The 22,338-nt window shown below is 38.9% G+C and overlaps 1 protein-coding gene across 5 annotated transcripts in view; it reads left to right on the top strand.

Annotated features, from left to right (window-relative positions):
• ARID1B (AT-rich interaction domain 1B) overlaps nt 1-22,338 on the top strand; it is a 322,664-nt gene that overhangs the window by 98,145 nt on the left and 202,181 nt on the right. For all 5 annotated transcript variants that reach the window (XM_057364866.1, XM_057364865.1, XM_057364867.1 and 2 more), the window contains exon 4: nt 932-1,042. In XM_057364866.1, coding sequence (XP_057220849.1) covers nt 932-1,042 — 111 coding nt within the window. The remainder of the gene's footprint in view (nt 1-931; nt 1,043-22,338) is intronic.

Here is a 22,338-nt window from a genome sequence, read left to right as displayed (position 1 = left end):
TATCTTTTCTAGCAGTCAGGAACTGGTTCTTCAACTTTCCCTGCCAGTTAAACATGCTGAAGTCAGTATTGAGCTTTCTGTTGTTTTCCATAAAGAAGTTGGKGTAGAAGCTGCTATAGTAGCTAAAATGAAGCCTGAATTTAAGGCTTTGCAATGGGCAAGTGTSTCGGGGTGTGAAGTGAGCTTGTGCTGGAGGGTGGGGGGTGGCATGCAAGACAGGAGGTTGTTTCATTGCTCCCCCACCCATGTACGGTGGGTGTTGCATTGGGCCATTAACTACGGCTGCTTGGGCTTGTGTAGGGAGGAAAACCTCCAGGTTATGGGTACAAGCTTTGGCGCTACTCTCAAGCAAATACACGTGCCTTCCAACCCATCAGACACAGTGAGCCTCCAGCAGATGCAGCCACTGTGCTGTGTGCTATGACCTGATGGCCAGGATTTGAAAGTTGCGCCACTATTACTGATGGTAAATCCAGGGTTGTTCTGGGAGTCTGATTACTGAGCGTGATTGCAATCTTACTTTCATGTCTAGTYGTCCACCTGGCTCAGTACTTTATCAAAATGCTTGAGAATACATCTCAGAGTAGGATGAATGTTTGTGCTTGCTACTTATTCTTTTACAGTAAAATTGGTTGTTTATTTAAGAGGTTTGGTTTTGTGTGTTTTCCTGTGTTCCAGTGGTATGATTCCCTGCTGGCTGTTGGCATGCATCTCAGCTCCCTGGTTTTCATTACAAACAGCAGCRCATGTCATAGTGGTGCCTGTGTGGGCTTGATAATTCTATCAGAAATGTTTAACTAGTTTAACTAGTAGAAACTTCTGATCAAAAAACCCATCAGCACTCAGCTATTGTATTTTTACCCTTCTGTGATGCAGATTTAGTTATAATTACCGAGTCAAGTTAATAATTCTTTTACAACTATTGTTGCAGGACATGTCTCAGGAAGGCTATGGAACCAGATCTCAACCCCCTATGGCCCCAGGAAAGCCTAACCATGAAGACTTGAATCTAATCCAGCAAGAAAGACCATCAAGCTTACCAGTAAGAAAATAATGTTTGTTTTAGTATTTTAAAATGAAAGCACTTTACATACCACTTCATTGCATCTGGGATGAGCAGTTGAGAAATAGCGAAAGAAGAAATACTAAACAAGGTTGATGAAAAATTGTCTTTACAAATATGAGAGCAGATGGCTTGTATATGAGTGGACTTCGCTTATGCTTATTCTGGTTCAGAACAGCACTATTTATGCACATGCATGTTTTGTGCTTCAGCACATGTGTATTTGCATAGAGGAAATCAATTGATTTTTTAAACTTTAGGAATTCCATACTTGCACAAACCAATCTGGTAAAGAGTAGGCTTTTTTTCTGTGTCCTTTTTCAAATGTTTTTAGTAGATTCTGGTTTAGAATACTGTTACCAGGAGTTGTCTGTTCCAAACCCTGATTATCGGTAATGAGTTTGACATATTAATTCTGCTACTATCTATTACTACRCAAGTGTAGAAGCAGGAATGACAGTGATACTTGGACTAGGTTGGTTTGTGGTTAGGAGATTACTTTAAACTAGTATTTCTTAGCTTTTCTGAGCTCTACACATTCTGCTGTGGGGGAGACAGCACAAATGAATATAGTTTGTAAAGGCATTGCAGCTACTTGCATTTTTGAAGGTCTTGAAATGAACAAAATACTTAGCCTTGTCTCTGTGTGTGCCTTGTGGTTTGTCGATTTTCTTGTTTGTTGGTACAAAGCAGCATGAACTTAAACTAACTAGAATATGTTCAGCTTAAATGATGAAAGCTTTATAAACTATGTGACCTCTGGCTTGGAATAACGTATCATAAAGATATAGGATATTTCCTGCAGTTCACTGGGTATGTATTCATTTACAGTTAGTAGAGGGATCTCTCTGCAAAGTTTACTGTTTCAAGATATCAAATGTATTTGTAAAATCCAGTAGTATGTTGTGTATATTACCTCTGGTACATGTCACAGTTGTAAATCCCTAAAAATAGGGCAATAAACATGTTCATAGCATTTTAAAGTTACATCTTTGGCACCTGGGAGAGTATATGTGCTACAAATTCTTTACATGACATTTGAGACATGCATGTCTCAGGAGAAGCTATGGAAACTGGTATGAGAAAAGATACCATTTGCTTTGAACCTAGTATTAATTTGACAGTTTTTCAAGAACCCTGTTTTAAACAGACTAGTTTGTCTGAACAGTTCTCAAAAATGGATGCTGGCAGTTACCTTAAAAATAGTAGCTGCTGTGGACATTGAACTGTTTTGGCAGCAACTACCTAGTTTAAAAAGCAAAGTTATCAAAAGGGACTTTTTATCTTCCAGTTTTTCATGAACAGTGTTTATTAGGGTAAAGAAGTAAAGTTATTTATGAACTAATGTTCTGCTGATTTGCCTGTGTTTTTTTCTTAAACAATTGTCCTACTTTTAATCCATGCTCTGTCCTATCTCCAACATCATGATATTTAAGCAGAGTATTGGGTATTATYTGTGTCCCTGAGTGTTTGGTATATTTAGTAGCTCATAATTATTCTAGGTATGAGTAAGCTGGTCATATTAACAGTGAATGTTAACCATTTTGGCCACATAGCTTGAACTCTGAGTTGGTCCCTAATGCTGTTACTGAGACACCTAATTACTGAAAAGCTTTGATGCATAACATGAGAGCACTTCATATACTCAAAAACATTGCTGTATTCATATGGAGGGGAATGAAGGATACTGTAATTCGGTATTTTGTTTTGATGTTAGTGTGGGGCTTTTGTTTGTTTTGTTTTTCAAATTCATAAACAACTGCAACTCTTTGTATGTAGCAAGAAGGGTTTTTTGATGATGATCCATACATTCAAAATATGGTGAACACGATAAAAGCTTTAATATAAGTCTATTTGGGGTGATGGTTTGAACGTGGTGTTTTTTTTCCTGAAGCAGGAGAGTTCTGTATTGTGTTTTGGACTTCTTAGGAAAACCCTTGATCACTATTCCATGTTCAGTATTCCTAGTTACCTTCATTTTGGTATACTAAATATGGCTTCTTAAGCTTGTTTTCACTGTAATGTGGTTCTTCAGTGTAGTAGTCACTAAGTTGTGTCTGTACAGTGAAGCTTGAAATTACAGCAGTGATGTTAGGCTTTTAATAAAATTTAGTTATGTCTTGTTTCATGGTATTCTGGTATTTATACAATCTGCCCGTTATCTTTTTATTTCTTAAGGGCATTGTGTAAAATCACAGCAGCTATATAGCAAGCTTATATAAGTGTCGAAAAACAACAAAAGAAATGTAATACTAAATGGTGAATGGTTTTCTCTGATGTGGCTTTGAAAAAAGAATTTCCCTTTGATGGATTCGAAGAGGAGCTGGCCACTTTCTACAGGACTGAATACTGGCTTGTGTCACCCTTTGGGGTAKTTTTTTCAGCAGGTTTGTGTCACAGTAAGCACGGCTAAACAGCTCAATAGTTGTTCCGTTTCCTTCACACATTGTATATAAAAGTCCTGGCATGAATGTTCCCATAAAGTTCAAAGCAGACAAATTTGTAATGTGGGTTTGTAACAAATGGCTACAAACAAAATATGGCTTTATTAGCCACTTCTAATGGCCTGTCAGATCTATACAATGCTTGCTTTCCTTCTCCTAACGGCTCTGATATCTGGAGGGTTTGACCTGTGGGTCTCTGACCATGTGGAGTCACTGAGAGCCCAAATGAAAAGTTGCACAGAATAGTGCTCCGAGCACTTTTGTTGGGGTCACAATTAGAAGGAAATCTCAAGCCTTTGAGAAAACATGGGAGTTAGGTACTCTGTGAAGGAAAGGAAGTCATAAACAGAAACTGTTCCCTATTAGAGTGGAGGAATAAAGCAGGAGAGGCCTGAATGAAATTAGAGAACAGCTACTACAGAACATATTTATCAAGACTTAAGGGATAATAGCAAAATACACATTTTTGCTATTGTGAGAAAGTTGGAGCACACTTACAGGAAAAAGCATCCAAAGGATATATCTGCCGATTTGTTGTTGCAGTAAAGGAGCTTGTGTCAGCAGTAGGCTGTGTGTGTGTGTGAAGACTAATCCTTTATTTTGTCTTTAATAAGTGCATTTGTAAATGTTCACGTTGGATTGTGTCGATAGAATGAGGAACAGAAAACATGAACTAATTTAATTTTTTTTTAATTGGCATGAGTATTAAAGTCATTTTAGATAGGTACTGTTAGTTTTGCTGTACTTTGTTTTGTTTTAATAAAGCCCTTTTTTKCCCAGTGTCAGGTGTGCTTGTTTGAGCTGTGAGGTCGAATGGGCCAAGGTTGCCAAGCTTTTGAAAGACAGGCTTCTGCTAAGGCTTTTTTGTTGCAACCTACAGGTAAAAAACTCTGTGGCATCTTAAGCCATTGTATGCCAGAGCAGCTGCAGTCCTGCTGTGTGCCCCACAGCTGGCTSTCTGTGCCATCCCATCTCCTCCACTGTTGCTCCTGGGACTGGCCAGTGGATTTGACTTGGGRAACCAAACCAGATAAATAATCTCTCCCTGTCTCTGGGTCCGTTTTTGATTGAAACACTGTGCGGGCATCAGTGGCACCTCAGAAGAGGAGATGGGAATTAGGTAGCTGTGATGGGAAAGTGGACAGACAGTAGTGACCACAGCAGGTTTGATTTTAGCCACATCCTAAAGGACTGTATGATCTTGCTGGAAGGGTTTAAGATGCTGTCATCCTGTCAGCTGAGACATGGGGCACAGCAGATTTCAGTGTTCACAGTCAGGCCCTGCAGCAGTTACAGAGCCACAGACAGACAGAAGGCAGTTCAGTCCTTTCTGTAAGGTGAGTTTTTTGCAAGYTCCTGTCCCTAAGCTGTTGAATGCAAGCCTGTGAGTGCAAGTGCAGAGGCGTGAGTGTRCAGGGATGGAGGCTGTGGACTAGGCAGGTTTGTGGTGGTCCCACCTGCATCCGTGTAAAGTGTAGGGAAATTGTGGCTTTAGTGTTATAACTTGTTTAGCTTACCCTTTCTGGAGGTCATGCAGTGCTGAAAGGGGAAGATTGTATCTGGAACTGAGGGAATCACTACTCAGCTGGATCATGCAGAAGTCAGAGTTTATGGATTCGTTCTGTGGCATCAGTTATTCACTGAGTCTTGTCACTGAGGCAGAGCAATTCCTGTGCAAAACAAAATGGTAGCCAGCAGTGAAGACAGAATGCCACTAGTACCTTGTGCAGTGCTGTGACCTGAGAAAGTTGGTTGTGATTCTACATTTCTACAGTTGTATGAGCTTCAGAGCTCAAAATAATACATATTGTTGCTTGGACAGATAAACTTTTCTAAGATGTCAGATGTCTTGTTTCATTATGCTTGGTACTGTGGAAAACAGCACATCAGCAATCCCTTCCTGATTTTATTAACTGCTTCACAGTTCTGTTTTACCTCATTTTAATGAGCCTCTGAAAGATGTTTAGAGTGCTGGACGGTTTTTCCTCTGGTTGACATCCTTTTTTGTTGTAGAAGGCAGGTACTAAATTAAATTTCAGAGGACCTTTGTTGAGCATTAGTAGTGAACTAAATCCAAGATTAGATATACTTGGTTCAGAGAACAACATAATTTCAGATGGATCTTGATAGGTGTAGGCTATGAGGAAAATACATGGGATGGTTTGGGAATCCATATTTTGTCCCACTTCTAGAATATGAAGTAGCTTGGAAAGTCATCTTAGGCAACAGCATATCCTGAACAAATGCCTTTAATGGCTGAAGTCTTAATRGACCAGGAGAACACTTCCCAGCATTACTTGAGCAACTGTGATTGAGAGCATGAGGTAACTCTTCTTTTCCCAGAGATTAAACTACTGGGATGAGGGACTCTGGTGACATTTATACACAGCTTAGTCCAGTAAGCCCTAATCATGATCGGGACTGTGGGCACTACCATAATGTAAATATTAATTACCACTGTAACCCTTCTTGTAAGGACAAACCAGTATTACAGGACAATATAGTGCAGCAACCTTATTTTATTCTAATCTTCATTGAATTTTCTTGCTAARTTTGATCTAATTTAAGTGCAATTTTAAAAATAGAGAGYATTGTTTGTGACTTGAGRAAGGCCAAGAAAAAGATTCTGTATRTGGATTCTCTGTAATTCTTGGGARGCAAATGCTGTTGCCAGTTGATAGATGTGTGTAGTACACGATAGATCTGTCCTGTAGTTGTTCGTGCCTGTGTTTGAAAATATCTGTTTGGTAGTGTGGTAAACCGTGAACAAGAAAGAAATGCAAGTATGTAATACCTGTGAATTAAATTCTCCACTGTTTTYACATCAAGTAGGATAAAACTGGTGTACCTCTTTCCCACTTTTCCTTTCTCTTTTCTGCAACGTTGTAAAATAACTGAATGATCTTGTTTTCCTTTGTTTGGGTCAAGAAATTTTAGCTGAAAATTGTTAGCCTGTGAAAGAAGATTATTGACTCAACAAGCCTTCAATTTTCAGTGAATAACACTCCCACCCTCTAGCTTCAGGAACATGTGGTGCATGCATTCTATTTTAAAGTACAGACTGTAATTTAAAACTGAGGCAGTTTGATGCCCCACTGAACTTTGTTTAAGCCTGGAATAAAAGGAAAAAAGCTTCAAGTTGCAAAGAAATGACTAAGCTGTCTCAAAGGTTTTTCTTAGCCATTACATCCAGGGTTAGAAGAAGTTGCTATTTTTTCAAAGTTATTTTAATTCTGGCTCAAGTACAGTTGCTAGTTTGTTTTTTTCCCTCAACATTCTTTGTAATAAACCTGTAGGTAGAACCACATTCACACAACATATATGTATAAAGATATCGAGTATATGTATTTCTGTGTATTTCGAAGGTGCAAAACATGTTCTGTAGTTGCTGCAGGTGCACATCCAGATTCTCTATGTGGCCTCCCATTTGTCTTCCGATGTCAGTCAGAATAGTGGGTCAAAATCAGCGTGAGCCACTAACATTGGTGATCTTATCAGGGGAGGGATCTTACATCCCTAGCCCACATCCTAGCCCCCATTTTACATCTGACTTCCGTTAAAGCAGGATTTCATGTAGGGTGGTCAAAGTGATTCATTGCCCTAGAGTCAACTTGTACATTAAGTAAGTCCCATTTTGGGGAAAAAGTACAATTAAAGTAGTGCAGAAGAGCCTGGGGTGTGTTGTCCRTGTAGAGTTAAGCTGAAACACTGAAGCCAAAATGACAGATGCTTTAATTAGGTATTCTTACTATTAATATAAGTAGTGTGAAGAGAAGGTCCTGTTGTTATTAACTTGTATTTTGTGCTTTACAGAATTATTTGTTTTTGCCTGACAGATTGATCAAATTTATTTAWAAGAACTGTTTTAGGTTCTTATTGAAGTATAAAAAGTGATTTCATTAAGTATTGTAAAAAAGATACTTGATTATTCATCACSTTTTCCAGATTCGAAATACTTTACATTTACAATATTTACCACATCCCTCTAATAACAAAACRGCTAATTTATGATCCAAGATAATTTACAAATGCAAAAATAAATACTTAGTCTGACCTCTACGTGGAACTTACGTGGGAAACCTACTAAGGGATTACAGATCCCAGTAGTGGTTAAGGTTGYAAAAACTTRTATTTAAATAGGCCARTGTTSTCCTAARTGGAATTGTAAAGTATTAGTAGTTWTTTTCCTGCAGTGTTTTTTGAAGCCATGAGGAGTTGTGTCATATATCTCCAAATACTAGAACAGAATTGGTGTTGATTTAGAAATTAAAGAAACTAGATTTAATTTGGGTGGTTGAAGCATTTTATTTTTTATTTCCTTAACCTTTCCCTACCTCAGGCTGATCCCTTCCACAGAGGCTGCTGCCCTCCAAGCTAGGGAGACTGAACTGCACTTGTGGTAGCCCCTGAACCACCAAGTCCTGTGGCTTGAAATGAGAGGCAAGCTGCAAGCTCCCAAGGCTACTTTAATATGCTAGGCCATAAACTGTAGTAGCACAGGTGCCTCTGGATGCATGGCTCAGATGTACCTGCTGCAGAGGCAGTAACTGCACTACCTGTTCTGTTAATCTGCCTAAATTTCTAAGTCAGTGCCTTTAGATTCTGCTTTTGGGAATCTATCTCTAAGGTGCTAGGAGTTTTTTTTAATTTGGGGATCAATTTTTATTGTTAGAATATTTTACATAATGTGTGTACATACATGTATAGTATATAAAAACATGCATGTCTTATCTGCTTGGTTATTTATAAATTTTGAGTTGATAGCATAGTATAAATTCCAAAGCTTAATGTATTCACTGGTGCATGTCTTTGTTCATGCCTGTGTGAACAYTGGGATTACAACGCAGAAAGTAAGACAAAGGAGTATTAGTCACTTGAATACCATTTCAGGAAGTACCTGAGACACTGTAAATGTTTTCTCTTTATTTTTGCCACAAGTTTCCCTGAAGGATAGGATTTGGTGTTTTTTTTTGTTTTTTTTTCAAACAATTCCTTTACTTGTGCTCACTGGCCGTTGTAAGATACGACCTYAGCTTCATAACCTTGGCTAAACACAGTAACTCACTCTGACCAGCAACATCTGAAGCCTAGCAGTAGATGCCTTTTCTTTTTCTTCCTCCTTCCATTCCTGTTTGTTGGGAACGTGTTGGTTTCTGCTGCTATTGTTGCAGCTTTCATGTTTAAAAAAAAAAAGTTCCCAGTCTTTGATGTGAGGCTGATTCCTGAGTGGTCCTGGTCAGCTGCTGTTTCTGTGTGAGCAGATGTTTGTGCAGTCACGGTCAATAGTGTTAAGATTAGGCCAGGTTTTACAGTGCTTTGTCTGATTGTTTATGGTGTGGCCRTAATTGCTGGGGATTCTAGGTGCCATCACAGTGCAAATGGGAAGTGTTTGTAACGTACTGTTTGTTACATAGAACTATGTTGGGATYGTGATAAAGTCAGTCCTGTACTATGAGACCATTCTCATGTTGCAGCAGGATTTTTTGTTGTTTGTTTGTTTGTTGGGGTTTTTTTTTTGAGGTTTGAAACAGGTTTTTAAATGTTCCTAAATGTGTTTTCTTTAAACCTCCTGCTGTGTACTACTTAAGCCTCTGAAACCTTCCTTCCTTTGCTGGAGCCATACATCTCAGATTCACTATGAATCTTCTCTTGAAGTCAGTGATATGCGGTGCCTTTTTATAGAATCTCTGCTATATTGTGCTGTATGTGAGAAGTGCTTCTGAAGTGTGTTTTATGTAGATAAGTTTCCATTATCAATTTACCTTTAAAATATATATACACAGACATGCACACACAAGCAGAGGGGGCATCTGCATTTTTCTGTGGAAGGCATTTACATTTTAACCCACTGTGTCAGTTTTCTTTAAGGCCATGCAGATTATTCTGTGCCATTTCCCACTCAATTCCAAACAGTTCTGCTTCAACAGGACTTTGTAAAGATGGTCCTGTTTGAATCAGCAGTGTAATTTTAGAGGATGAAGCATCATAGAGTGTTGAAATTAAGATAGAAAAGCTGATAATTCCAGGAAAAGGCTTCTTTTAGTTCCCAGTCTTTAGGCTTTTGATCTCGTTCCTTCCATGCGTACAATTGCAGATGACCCTTTTAATCATCTTAACCTTATTGTGAGACTTACTGTGTTAAATAAGAATTAGGACCTGAATTTTGAGGCACATTTGAATAATTGCATTAGGATAGGGAAATATGCCATCCTGGATCATTTGTTTTAYATTCTAGTTAAATTGCTTGAATTTATATCATTGTGTGGTGTTTGGTATGGTGTTTTTGTTTTGGTGTTTTTTTCCCCTTCAAGGCAGAGATTCACTTAATAGTTTATCTTCCACCTTCCGACTGAAGTTATCATTTTGGGAAGTAATATAAAGATAAGCATACATGAGCATTTGTAATTATATTTGCATGTAGTAATACATTATGCATCAGTAAGCTTTAGCAAGGTTTGCTGAATACACAGTAGTGGACTTTGTGTAGAGGAGCAAGCTTGTTTCATGCCATGGAATGATTCASATGTACATTTACAGTATCATAGCTGATGACATTTCCCAGTGCATTTTGCACAAAAGGTAATGAAAGARATCTAAAATGTTACTATTTTTGTTTCTTAAACTGCAAACTATACAATAGCCAGTCGTATGGAAATAAAGGAAATGAAAGTGATTTGAGATTTTTAAACTCAATTGTTACAATCAAAATAAGATTAAACAGGTAGATGAAATGGTGTGTGGATTAAGTACAGGCATTGACCCAAGTGAACTAATTCATTATGGCATGGGATAAAACTTAATGCAAACTGTTAYCTTTTGGGTTTAGACTTGAAACTGAAAGTTTTAGCAGTTTTTCATATGATACTCCACCAGASAGTGGAGATGGAAGAAAATGTCAGATTATCTATTTCCTTTATTTTATCTTACAGTTCATGTCAAGATTTTAATAGTATGGCTTAATGAAAGCTTCATAATAACATTTTTTTTCCATCTTGTTTGTTGTATTGTTATTATCATGCCTACATGAAAGTGGGGAAAAAGTAGTGTTCCGTGCAATTTAAAGCACAACTCTTCACAATTTATTGAAACAAGGCTGTAAATTTTTTTAATCCGTGGGTTTTGTTGTTTTGGGGGGATTTTTTTTGCTTTTTTTTTTTTAGTAAGTAGCATCTCATAGCTTAATTTGGATTTTCGCATAGTCCATTTTCTCTCAGTCTTTATTACTTTCCTTTGTTTTGCCGGTACCTTTAAAGAAGACTTAGGCGCATATACACACACCAATGTTTTTAAATGACTGCTGATTTTCCTGCATAGTTAGACATTTTGCCCCATTGGAAATCACAGTAACAGCATTTTTGTTCCTGTTTCTGAGGTGTGACAAAATACAGGAATTGTTTTGTCTCTGGAAGCCTTGGGCTGCTTCTGGCGAGGGAGCTACTYCAGCTCGGTGTGAAAGCTGCCTTTTGGGCTGCCTACCAAGTTGTTTTTCCCCTCTGCAAAGAACCGGAGGTTAYATATCAAATCCTATGAAATGCTGAGAAATGCACCCATGCATGTACTTGCATATACTTACAAACACTTAAGCTCTTTAATTTTTGCTGGTTAGAACAAGTGATTTCTAGTGCTTGCTTTTTAATGCCTATATTCACAGTAATAGAGGTCAGACTGAAGTCAATCCTGTAAATTCTTTACCTTATTTTTGCCAGAAAAAAACAAACTTTCCCTCCTGTGTGAATTTTGATCACTTGACCTCCATTTCCATGGGGATGTGGTCAGAGGGCAGTAGTCCGCTAGCCACGCGGACTAAGGACTATCTTCATTTACAGCATGCAGTGAAAATCCAGAGTTTAAAAGTAATTAAAGGACKTACAGTCTGACACATTTTTTTCTCCACCACCCACATCCATTAAAGATGAAACTTGGAAACAAAATATGTGATCAGCTATGATGCAAATGTTTTTTTTAAAAAAATGGTTATTTAAAAAAAAGATACAAGCAAAAAAAACTCCACCTCCTCCTTTATTCTTTCTTTTTTAAATTATTACTTTTCTCCACAATCTTAAACATTATGTATACCCATCTATACATATTTGAATTTCTCACAGACTCTCAACTCCTTTGTGTTTCTTTTGAATAACATGGGCTTAGATTTGTCAGAAGCTGAATTTTGTATCCCGCAGAACTCAGAGATTCATGATTAAACAAGTGCAGATCAGGCAGCTTATGCTTCTCCGAGTTCAGGCTGGGGTTATTGGTTCAGGGTCACGCACAGGATGCAGCTCAAGCTTGTGAGCAACACGTACCTCCCAGCCTTWGCAGAGAGAGTGACAAACCTAACAGCAAGTGCTGGCCCAAGCTGTGCCTCGGACTTGGGACARTTGGTTCAGGGACAGGGTGTGGTGGCGAGTGCTGCTGCTCACCCAGTCAGCTCACGGGCTGACATGTCATCCTAGACTGGGTGCTGTGTTTGCTGCCTAACCAGGTGCTTTGTGCTGCTCTGTTTGGGCTCCAGTGGTAGAAATGTCTCTGGACACTCCTGGGCTCTCTCAAGTGGGAAGGTGCCTTTCGGGTATGGGTGCAAAACCTCACAGTACKTTTGTACTGAGAGGGAAGCAGTGTCCTTGTTTCTGCCCTGTGTCTGTTTCTGTCCCTGCCCCTTTTCAGGGCTGCATTTCCTTCAAACKAGGTAATAACCAAGTTATGCTTGTAATACCATTTTCATTATACACATCTCTCTGTGTCAGCATAAAAAATACACTTCAGAGTTTTGGGTTGTTCAAAGATCTGACTTTTCTCCACGTCTTCTGTCTGCTCTTCAAGGGGTTTGCCATATAACCCAACTTTAGTAAACCGAAAGGGAGCACATTACTTTTATTTTGGTTTCGGCACATGGCTGTGATGCAGTGGGGAACATGGCACCTCGGAGAAGTGCATTCCCTCCTGGAGGCTCGGTGCAGCAGATTTTATAAAGTGCATCTGAGCTYGGATCTGTGGCTTCCTAGGCAGCACACCAAACTAACTATTGCTAGGCTACAAGGCCAGCTCTACAGATTGATTTCCARGCGGATATTTTTGTCACGTTCAATAAGAGCACATTGATGAGACAACAGTGTGTTAGCTGAGTTAATGTCTGTTATTTCTGCTCTACCATTACTCGTTATTGCCATTACCCACACCGTGGCAAACTTAAAAGTGAGCTTTCTTCTTCCCGCTGAGGGTTTTCTCCCCACAACTGATGATCTCGCAAGTACCCCCACTCTTTTCACATATGATGGAARAGAGAAAACTACTTTTGTTGTTGTSGTTGGAATGACACCCTAAACCCGACAGCGTGTCGGTGTAGCAAGCTCGCTGTGTCTCCTTKGGCCGGGCCGGGCCGGGCGGGCGGCGTTGAGGCCGCCTCGGCACCGTCCTGGGCATTTGTGTAATGGCTGGTGAGGTGGCAGGGAGCTCTCCCCGCTCCCTCTGGCTGCTGCGCGTCTGAAATTACAGCTTTGTCTTTGAAGCCGGGCGCTCTGTTAGCGTCGCCATGACGACGGGCGGGTAATGGCCTCCGCCGAGCCCAGCCTGGTGTTCAGCGCCGAGCGCGGTCCTGCCAAGGCCCCGCTCGCCGGAGCGCTCACTGAGCTGTCCCCTCTTAGAAAATGTTTAAAAACTGCGCTTTTACATGGCCGTACCAGATTAATAGTAATGGTTTATTTCGTTTTAACTGCGGGGATAAAAGCATTATTCCATTAAATGGGTAGCTTTTTTCCCCCCTCCTTTGGTTTATGCATTATTAACACAAGCTTTCCTGTTTTGCTTGTAACATTTTATAGGCCCTTTCAAACATGTAGTCAGATTTGCTCTGCTGCTCTTTTATTTTYCAGGACTTAACCCTTTGTCTCCTTGATCTTGTCTTCAAAAACTTGGAGGCAAGCCTATAGCAGATCTGGTTGCTCCCATTTAATGTGCTCAAAACCAGAAAAAAAAAAAAAAAGCTTTCTTTTTATTCTCATTTTTATTTTTTTTCATTAATTCTGGTTTTTTGAAGCATGCTAAAAAGCAATGCAGATTGGTCTGTTCTCGTCATTTAATTGAAACAGATGCTGAAGTCAGCACACATGAGCCTTGATATGATTGTGGAGGGTTTGGGTTGAGGAAATATTTTGGTGCTGCGTTATAATTTGTGTGCCCATCTTCTCTTCTGCCCATGGTGTTTTCACCCCATGGTGAAAACCCCACTCCTACATGTAGCATTTTTGTTGGTAGCCTTCAAAAGAGATGGACCTCATGGTTGAACAACTGGGGAACAAAAAATCCAGAGCAGTCCTGGGGACACAGTATTTATGTCTACCACCTTTCTTGTTAATATGGAGCTGGTGAAATACATCTAGACAAGTAGAAGTATTGCTATAAACACAAGCTGCAGGCTTTGTTTCACTTTTCCAGTGCTCTAAAATATAGCTTTCATTTTAGTCTCTAGTAGGAGGCATATATCCAAGTGCAGTCAAATGCTGTGGATACAGGGATTCAGTCATCCCTGCCGACACAAATGGTGTCTCTGTTAAAAACTTGGAGGCTAACAAGCAAACCTGGAATTAATATTTTTCCCAACCCCCTCCCTCCCTTCCTTTTTTTTAAACTTCAYATTTGTTGTTATGGGGTACATACTGGCACCTCACTTTGTCCATCTGTATCTATCACAGATCCTTCTGTCCTAAAAACTTCCAAGGACATCTCAGAAACAGGCAAATACTCCTCATTTTTTGTCCTTTTTTACTGATGCCATGTGGCAATGGTGATGTAAATGGTACTGCTTGTGGATTGGACTTGCAGCTTCTGGACAGTGGACCAAAATGCTGAGATTTCTTTCATGTATCCAGCGGTACTGCAGACTGTGCTCGGGTATCGGAGCGGGGAGGTTCTGTGTACAGGGGCGCTCACCCCCGACATCCATCTTCAGCATCATAGATGCCTTTGGTAAATTGCACTGCATCTGAAACTCAAGTGACATGTATTTGGTACCTTGGGGACATCCTGGGGTAGATGGMTGATGGATAGGCATCCCAGCTCCCTGGCTGCCTGAGATCTGCGTGAGGCCCGTATCTACCCCTGGCCAACAGCAGCTGTGGGCTGTACTGCAGCCTGGCCTGGAGCTAGTGTGTTGGAGTGTTGATGAATGTATCAATAACATACATTTTTAAAAGTTSTTTCTTCTGTGTGTTTTTAAAATTCTGTTTAAATATTTAAAAACAGGCAATGATGGGTAAATCTGCTCCAAATGTGGATGTAGTATGATACAACTGCATAAATTAAATAGGCAGGACTAGAGGCTTACTCTCATCTTCAGGCTTTTTGGGTATGAATTTCATCCTTTGAGTTGCATTCCCCTTAAATCTGCAAATTCTGGGAAAATTAGACAAAACAGTTTACATTCCATGAATAAGAAATTACTAATTGCTTATAAAACAGGCGTATCTTTATCTACACAGGGCTTTTTAAAGTTGCTGCTTAATCTTTTTTCTTTTTTAATCACTAAATAAACATGTCTCAGCAGTCGCTGGATGTGAAACCAAAACCTGGATGTGGACAAAAAGCAAACACACTACACTAATTTTCATTAGCATATCCTATCTCCTAGAACATTTATTTTTTCATCTCCTTGTAAATTGATTTTTCATGTGCTTGTGACTGATATTTGAACTGTGTGTTTGTAGTAACTGACTTATGTAAAAGCCAGGTCCTGGATCTCCCAACAYGAATATATTATGGAGATGACCTCGTGGGTTCATAGTTAAGGTTGCACTGAGTTTTCACTTAAAACGAGGTTTAAATCCCTTAATTAAACATTAAAACTCACATGAATTCTCAAACATGGACTGTTTCAATAAAGAGGATAAACTTTAATTATTTAGGTACTCAGTGTTCTTCTTAGTGCTGTATTTGCAGAATTCAGAACAACTTAAAATTATTCCTTCTGCAGGTTTTTCCAGAGTTCCAGGTATTTTCAGTTTCTCAGTTATTTTAAAAATCTTTTGTGTAGGCCTTTTGTGGCTGTAGTTGTCATACCTCTATTGGCTTCATCAAACTATATCAATTTACATAAAATAATTTAACTGAAACTAGTTCAGTTTTAATTATAGTAATGCATGATTCAAAAGAACATACAGAAGATCAGAAAGCTCTGTATGTTTCATTAGTATTTTGCCACGGGAGTCAAAGAGTGTATTGGCTTTTTGTAGCTGATAACAGTCTTTGATTTGGAATGAGAAGAAAAGACTAGAGAGCCTATTTGAAAAACAACAACCACATGGAAGCAAAATCCAAACTCAAACACCAGTAGCATTTCTTCCACACAGGTGGTTGTTTTCAAGTCAATGAATAACAGCTACTGTAGTCCCAAATGAATGTAAATTTCGCTCTGCTTTTCTACCTGTCCTTATTCTTCTGAGGACTCAGTTCAGACTTTTCTGAAGTGAAAAAACCCAACTTCTCATTTGCTTATGGCCAATGGAATGTTTTCTGTTTGAGTCTGTTTTAGGTCAGGATCTCTCTGTTTTTCCATTGTTTTCATCTGACTGCCACTAAAGCCACATATGCCTGTTAATTAAGGTCTCCTGTCGATTGAAACATTGCAGCCGGTATATCTAAAATTATTTGTGAAAAAAATTCTTCTCATTGTTACCAGTAGCAGCTAGGGGCTACAAAGGTATTTACTGCTTATATGAGAAAYGATTATTTCAGAGTATGCTAGTTCTTGATTTTTGCAAAGCACAAGCACTATAGCCTGTGATTGCATAGTAATTCCATAAAAATTCAAWATTACTTGTTAATTTGAAGAGTTGTTTATTGCTTTAGGCATTGGATGAAGAGCAAAATTCACAGGAAATTCTTACTGTCACTGACATAAAAGAAGGTTCTCAACCGCTTCYAGAGAAGGGATTGATATGATGGAAATGAAAGAGTTTTTTGCACTTGCACACTGCAAGGTTTGTGTTGGAAAGCATGCGAACAGAAGCTGCTGGGCCCAAAATGTTTCTTTGTTGGTGATGTCTTTGCATTTCACTGACTCTGCTGTGTGTGTACTTGAGCAGTCTGAAACAAAATATAGTGGGGCAGAATACATGAGAGCAGCTAGTGGTGGAGTAAATGTGAGCGTCTAATTTGTATGGGTTAGAATCTTTGGCAGTAGTATCATATCAGTGGTATTTTTACATTTTTGGGGGGTTACTAGCCCATGCAAATTCTGTTCATTCTTTTTGGTGGGGGAAGTGGTATGTTAGAAGCCCTAGTTCAAAGCACACTATATACATTGAGACAGCAAGGGGTTAAAGAGATGTAATTATGCATTCTTCAGTAAGTGTTCTGCAGTCAGCAATACAGCTAGCTGTGCAGGAAGCGGGGGAAAAAAAGATGACAGAGGGAGAATGTGGAGAGAAGGTCAGATCCAAGGATTCTCTTAGGGTTTTCTTGTGTTTGCTTTTCCTTTGTGACTTACTATACTCTCTCTTGGTAGAAACAGAAGAAAGCATTATGACCTGTTGGTTCCTCCTACTAATAATGTAAGCTTAATCATTTTGCTTTATGATAGCGGTAGAGGTGAGTATATGGTTTTAGTTTTTGAAGGAGTTCTGAGTCATCCCAGCACTTGCCATGGTCCTTATTCCCCAGCTCTTAGTTACTGCACAGTTTATTGCAGCCTGTAGACACAGAGCATTTCAATAAATGCCATTTGTCAGAAGTGGTTCACCCATTCTCTTTGAATGGATTTGAATTTCCAGCAAATCCATCTACTAGAAATAGTTTGGTTTGCACCTTTTCAGGTGGTTTGGATGGATGAATTGAAATTCTTGCACAGTCAGGAATTCACACTGATCTGGCTGGTAAAGGTGAGCTTTCATCAGTCCTGACTTAAGCCTTTGGGGAATCAAGCGGGGAAAGTACCCTGCCCTACGTGATCACCATGTTCTTCACATGGAAATGAGAAGTGAAGGTGAAATGAGAGTTCGTGGAGTGTTTTGGGATGGTGCACTAACAAGAGTTGTGGGCTACCCCCTTACTCACCCTGTGAGTTACATGAGGTTTGACTTGCTAAGTCACYCAGTGAACCAGATCCTTCTTTTTTAATTAAACTTATGTAATTTGCAGTTGGATTTCAAAATAGCAGCAAAACATTTCTGGGAGGTGTTTGTGTGTTTGGCATTATTACTGTTATGTGAAAGAGGTGTTTAAGGTGGGKTTTCCCCTTTTTTTCTTTTACATGACATGGTCGGTTTTGTTTTTTTTTCTTTGGGTACTTTCCTGGTTCAATGACAGGGGAAAAACTGAAGACAAATAAATGAATGGGATTTCTCCCCTCGTCCTTGAAAATAAAACAAAACACAGCACAATAAACACAAACACCTTCCAACCCCATAGAATTAGCTCTTCTTTTGGAATAAAGATCCTTAGCCTTGCCACTGACTTTACAGGAACGTGCTCTTCTGTTTCTCTCAGAGAGAGGAGAAGTGTGTGTCTGTCAGTTTATATTCTGGTTTAGCATGCCTTGCAATAAGAACCTTTATGTTAAGTCAGTCAGTGGCACAAGTTGACTGAAAATGCAGCATTAGGGAATGGTCTGCCTCTAAGGACRACTGAAATCTCTCCTCCCACCCTTGTAAAACACCATTTTAAAGCTATTGATTCCCTTCCCCTAGAAAAAAAATAAAAATTAACTCCCGTCATGCTTCTCTTCTCCTGCTCTTAACTTTTATTTTTCTGCGTGTCTTTATAATTTTAACACTGCAAAGTTCTAAAAGGATTGCTTAAAGGAGGAGGGGTTGTCTGGTAAGTGTATTTCCTAAAGCTTTTGGCCTTTCAAGGTTTCTTTTACGGTAGGTTGAGCTGTGCAGATGACTTGGATTGAGACGACAGGGGAGTAGTGTGCAATACTTTCTGCTTCCGATAGCTCTTTGTTGATCTAAGAGAGAGCACTTAGAGAGTGGTAGGTCATTTATGTGATTATGAAGAGCACTTGGTTCTCTCTTATTCAAGATGGAAAAATAATAGTTTTTGAATAAGAGGTCGCTGTCAAAATGACATTGAATGTGACTTTTCTTCCCTCTTCATTCCCTCCCCCACTAGAAGAAAAGCAGCATTGGAACTACTCAGGATAGGGCTGGATTTTTCCAAGTCCATGTGATTTTTTCTTTTCGTCTGTTCTTTGTTCATTTTATTTCTCACCATTTCCTCTCTGTCTAATGTTTGTACTTCTTGATGATGTCTGTATATTTATGGCAACTAGAAATTTAAAAATAAATGTAATGCATGTAAGACTATGTGTTTTTTTAAGTCTTGTTTTTTCCTCTTTGCAGAATTAAGCTGCGAATGTGTGATGTGGTATCTGCTTGGGTGACAGATGTCCATTCCTGAATGATGCTGTGTTCCCTTTATGCTTTATTTATGGAGTGATTTGYTTCTAAAATAATCTCTTAATCTTTTTCAAACTACATTTCTGCATGTGCTCTTTTTACATATGCCATCATTTAGGGTAATGGACTAAAACCTGAAATTACTCCTAAAAGCTTTGTTTCTAAAGCTAATAATAGTGATATAACACTGTCGTTTTTGGCTTGATATGTCCTTTCAGAACTAGGTTAAGTGTCTTGTTCGGTTTTGCTCTGGTGGTTTTTTGGTGTGTTAGTTTCCTGTAGCACTGCCATAATGAAATTGTGTTTTAATTTCATTCACTTATCAAATGAAAAGACTACACTAATATGTCCTTTTTCATGTTAGGTTTGCTTTTATACCTCTGAAAAGGAGCTGTATCCAAAATTAGAATGTGATTGCTCAGCATACAGAACATAATAATATATTTTATGAAAATAATTAATAGTTATTACTCTAGGGTTAATTTACTTAAACTGGTGTTGAACATCAGTAAACACTCGAGTTCATCCAAATTTCCTTTTGGTAGATTTTACCAAGTGTGGTTTCAGCTTGGGAAAAGGCTGATCACTGGAATATGAATAATGCGTTACAGCAGGGAAGACTTTTCTTATGTTCTCTTATTTGCAGTCTAAAGTTATGTTTGTATGAAGTATGTTAAAATTTTCAGGTGTTTGCCTGCTTACCCATTGAAAATAACTCAGCTAGAATTTCCAAATTCTGCTTTTTGGAAAAGTAAAACTGGTTCGGAGCCAGTTTGGAGAAATTCAACATGGAAATATTTTGTTTGTATTCTTGCTGAACTTTTGAGGGAGAGAATAATTTTTATTTTGTTTTATTTGATTTTTTTTATTTTTAAATGTGAGTATTAACTCACATTGGAATTATTTATGGTATTAATTTGGAACAGTTATTTGAACTACGCTTCAGACATTTCAAAGTTAAGTAGGAAGGGCTGAGAATTTATGTGATTTATTAGTCATCCATTAAAAAAAATACAGAAAATTGTGTGCAGGCCTGAAATAGCATAGTCATGCCGTTGGTCTTTGATTACCAGACTGTTGAAAGTTCTGAAAGTTGAACTTGGCTTCTCTTAGAAAGTAATCTCACTTAACTTTAGTCCTAGATTTAGAATTTTTTGGACAATAGTATTTAGTTATTTTTAATTATATATGAAAGCTCTGGATCTGTTGTGAGTACAGATGATGACTATTTCGAAGTCAGCACTGAACAAARGCTGTAGTTCTGGCTCTAACGTGTACTCTTCCTGATGTCACTTGCTGTGCTGCAGACCTAAAGCCCACGTTTTTTGTGGAGGCCTTTTTGATTCCTTATTTACGAAGACTTGGCCTTGCTCCTTCAGTGGCTGCTCAARCTGTCCCATGCAGCAGTGAAACTGRATGARTATTTCGGTTCATATCAGGCAAAGGCTTTTGAAGCGACTCTCTGGCTTGAGCCCTGTTACCATTTGATTCACGTTACCCAGCAGGCAAGGAGCGAGCTGGATTCCTTTTGGATGAAACAAAACTGAAAAATGTGCCCCAGGAGTCTGCCTAATGCACTCCAGCTGTTCGTGGGTACTCAGTCCGTGGGCCAGCGTGACAGGGAGCGTTCCAGCGGGGGTACAGGCTGGTGTCAGGTGCTCAGCACTGAGCTCTCCCCTTGCGCCAGATCCTGTGGAGCTGCACCGCTAACTCTGGCAGGCGCTGCCTTCCCTTCAATGCAAGGTGCTGCTGGGCCGCATCTGGATGTTTTACATAAGGTCTGGATCCAAAGCCCTTTGAAGTCTTTGAATGACTTCCATTGACTTTAATAGGCTTTGTGGCAGGCCTTAATGATTTGGTTGTGATCTGAAAAGGGATGTTCAGAAATTTTTCTATAATGAGAAAGCGTTACCTTTTAAAGAGCTGAGTTCAAATAGTCTGATCAGTTCTCAAGTGGAAGTGAGCTTCTTGCTATCTCCTGGAATCCTTTTGTCCCTGTCAAAAAAAATGTCAGAAAATTATTACTCATTGCTCAAGTAAGGTCCGAGGTTGAAATTAGCAGAGGAGTTTTGGGTCATGCATTGCACTGCACTGACAAGCAGTGGATAGATTTGCAAAGTGCAGGTGTCTGCTCCTCTCAAAATCATGTGGTAAGCCCCTCGTTCTTAMCAACAGCTACTTTCTTCACAGTTTCGAAGTAAAAATCCAGGACAGAGAAAGGGAAAACTCAGTGTTCAATTGTATTGTAGTAATTTTCTGAGAAGAGTGATGCCCTAGGTCTAAATAAATTGCTAATGAAAAACAATCTCAAGTTTGTTTTTAAAAGCAAGGACAGGAAAGTAGGCATTTCACTGTCCTACTAACTAGAATAACGAAACTACCAATTTTTTACATTTACTTGTGTCTCMCATGTTCCCCCTGAAATTGTCTCTATCATCCTGAATTTTCACTAACAACTTTTTTGTGTTTAATTACATTTTTTTATCACATAAGGTGTTGTTTGATCAGTATTTAGAAAAGCTTTCATTTTCTTGCTTCTTCTAAATCCTTTCATGTGAGGTAGGAAATCAACTTTCTGCTTTAACAAATTAACATGGACAGGTTGTATCTGTTGAGCTTCTGCTTCTTTATTTACTGCATTATTTTGTTTACTTAGTCTTCATGTTTGTTAAATTGCAAAAAYCTGTACTATTTTTTTCTGCCTAAAACAGGTGTATGGTAAAATAATGATGTTTAAGCAATCTGGGAACAAAATGTAGCTCCATTTCATCTTTGGACRCAGGGTTCTATTAGAATGTGCATTTATAATTATATGTAATTGTGTGTGTCTTCCTGTGGTGGTTTGTCTTAATACTTTTATTTGTACATGTGCATGGAAGAGTTCCTCTGAATTTGCTCTGGGGCTGATTTATCACAGTTATCCTTGTTTTACATCTGTGTAATTAGTTTGAAATCATTGAACTTAGGCTGATAGAAAATTGCAGTAGTGGTGAATTAGGGTCGCACTTTTGATGGTGCTTTTTATTCCAGTTGAAATACTCTACTGATCCAGGTGAGGATGAAATGTACTAAGCTGTGAGATGTTTCGCTGATTGGGTTCATGCTGCTTATCTGTCACCACTTCCRTGCCTAGGAGCTCTGTAATGCATTTATTTCTCGGAAATGCAAGAAATTATGCCTTGGAAATGCAAAGGAATGGGGAGAAAAGTTAAAATTCCTTGGTTTCGTAGTATTTACTTGCTGGCTGTACCTGAACAAAGGGGTCCTGAGGGTCTTGCACTGTGGTTTTGGTGGYTTTCACCTTGAGGTGAAGGCATTGTTCTGTCCTTCATCTTTAAAGGCATTAGCTTTAATAAAAGAAAAAGAAGAGAAYGAACATCTTTAGATTCTTTTCAGTTTTCCCATCTGCTTTGAAGCAAYAGATTAGCATGTTAAAAGG

Source organism: Malurus melanocephalus, unplaced genomic scaffold, assembly GCF_030028575.1.
Source record: "Malurus melanocephalus ecotype Western Australia unplaced genomic scaffold, MMel_1.1 scaffold_43, whole genome shotgun sequence".
Lineage (NCBI taxonomy): Eukaryota > Metazoa > Chordata > Aves > Passeriformes > Maluridae > Malurus > Malurus melanocephalus.
Note: the sequence above shows the minus strand (reverse complement) of the source record. Positions and strands in the feature narration are given on the sequence as shown.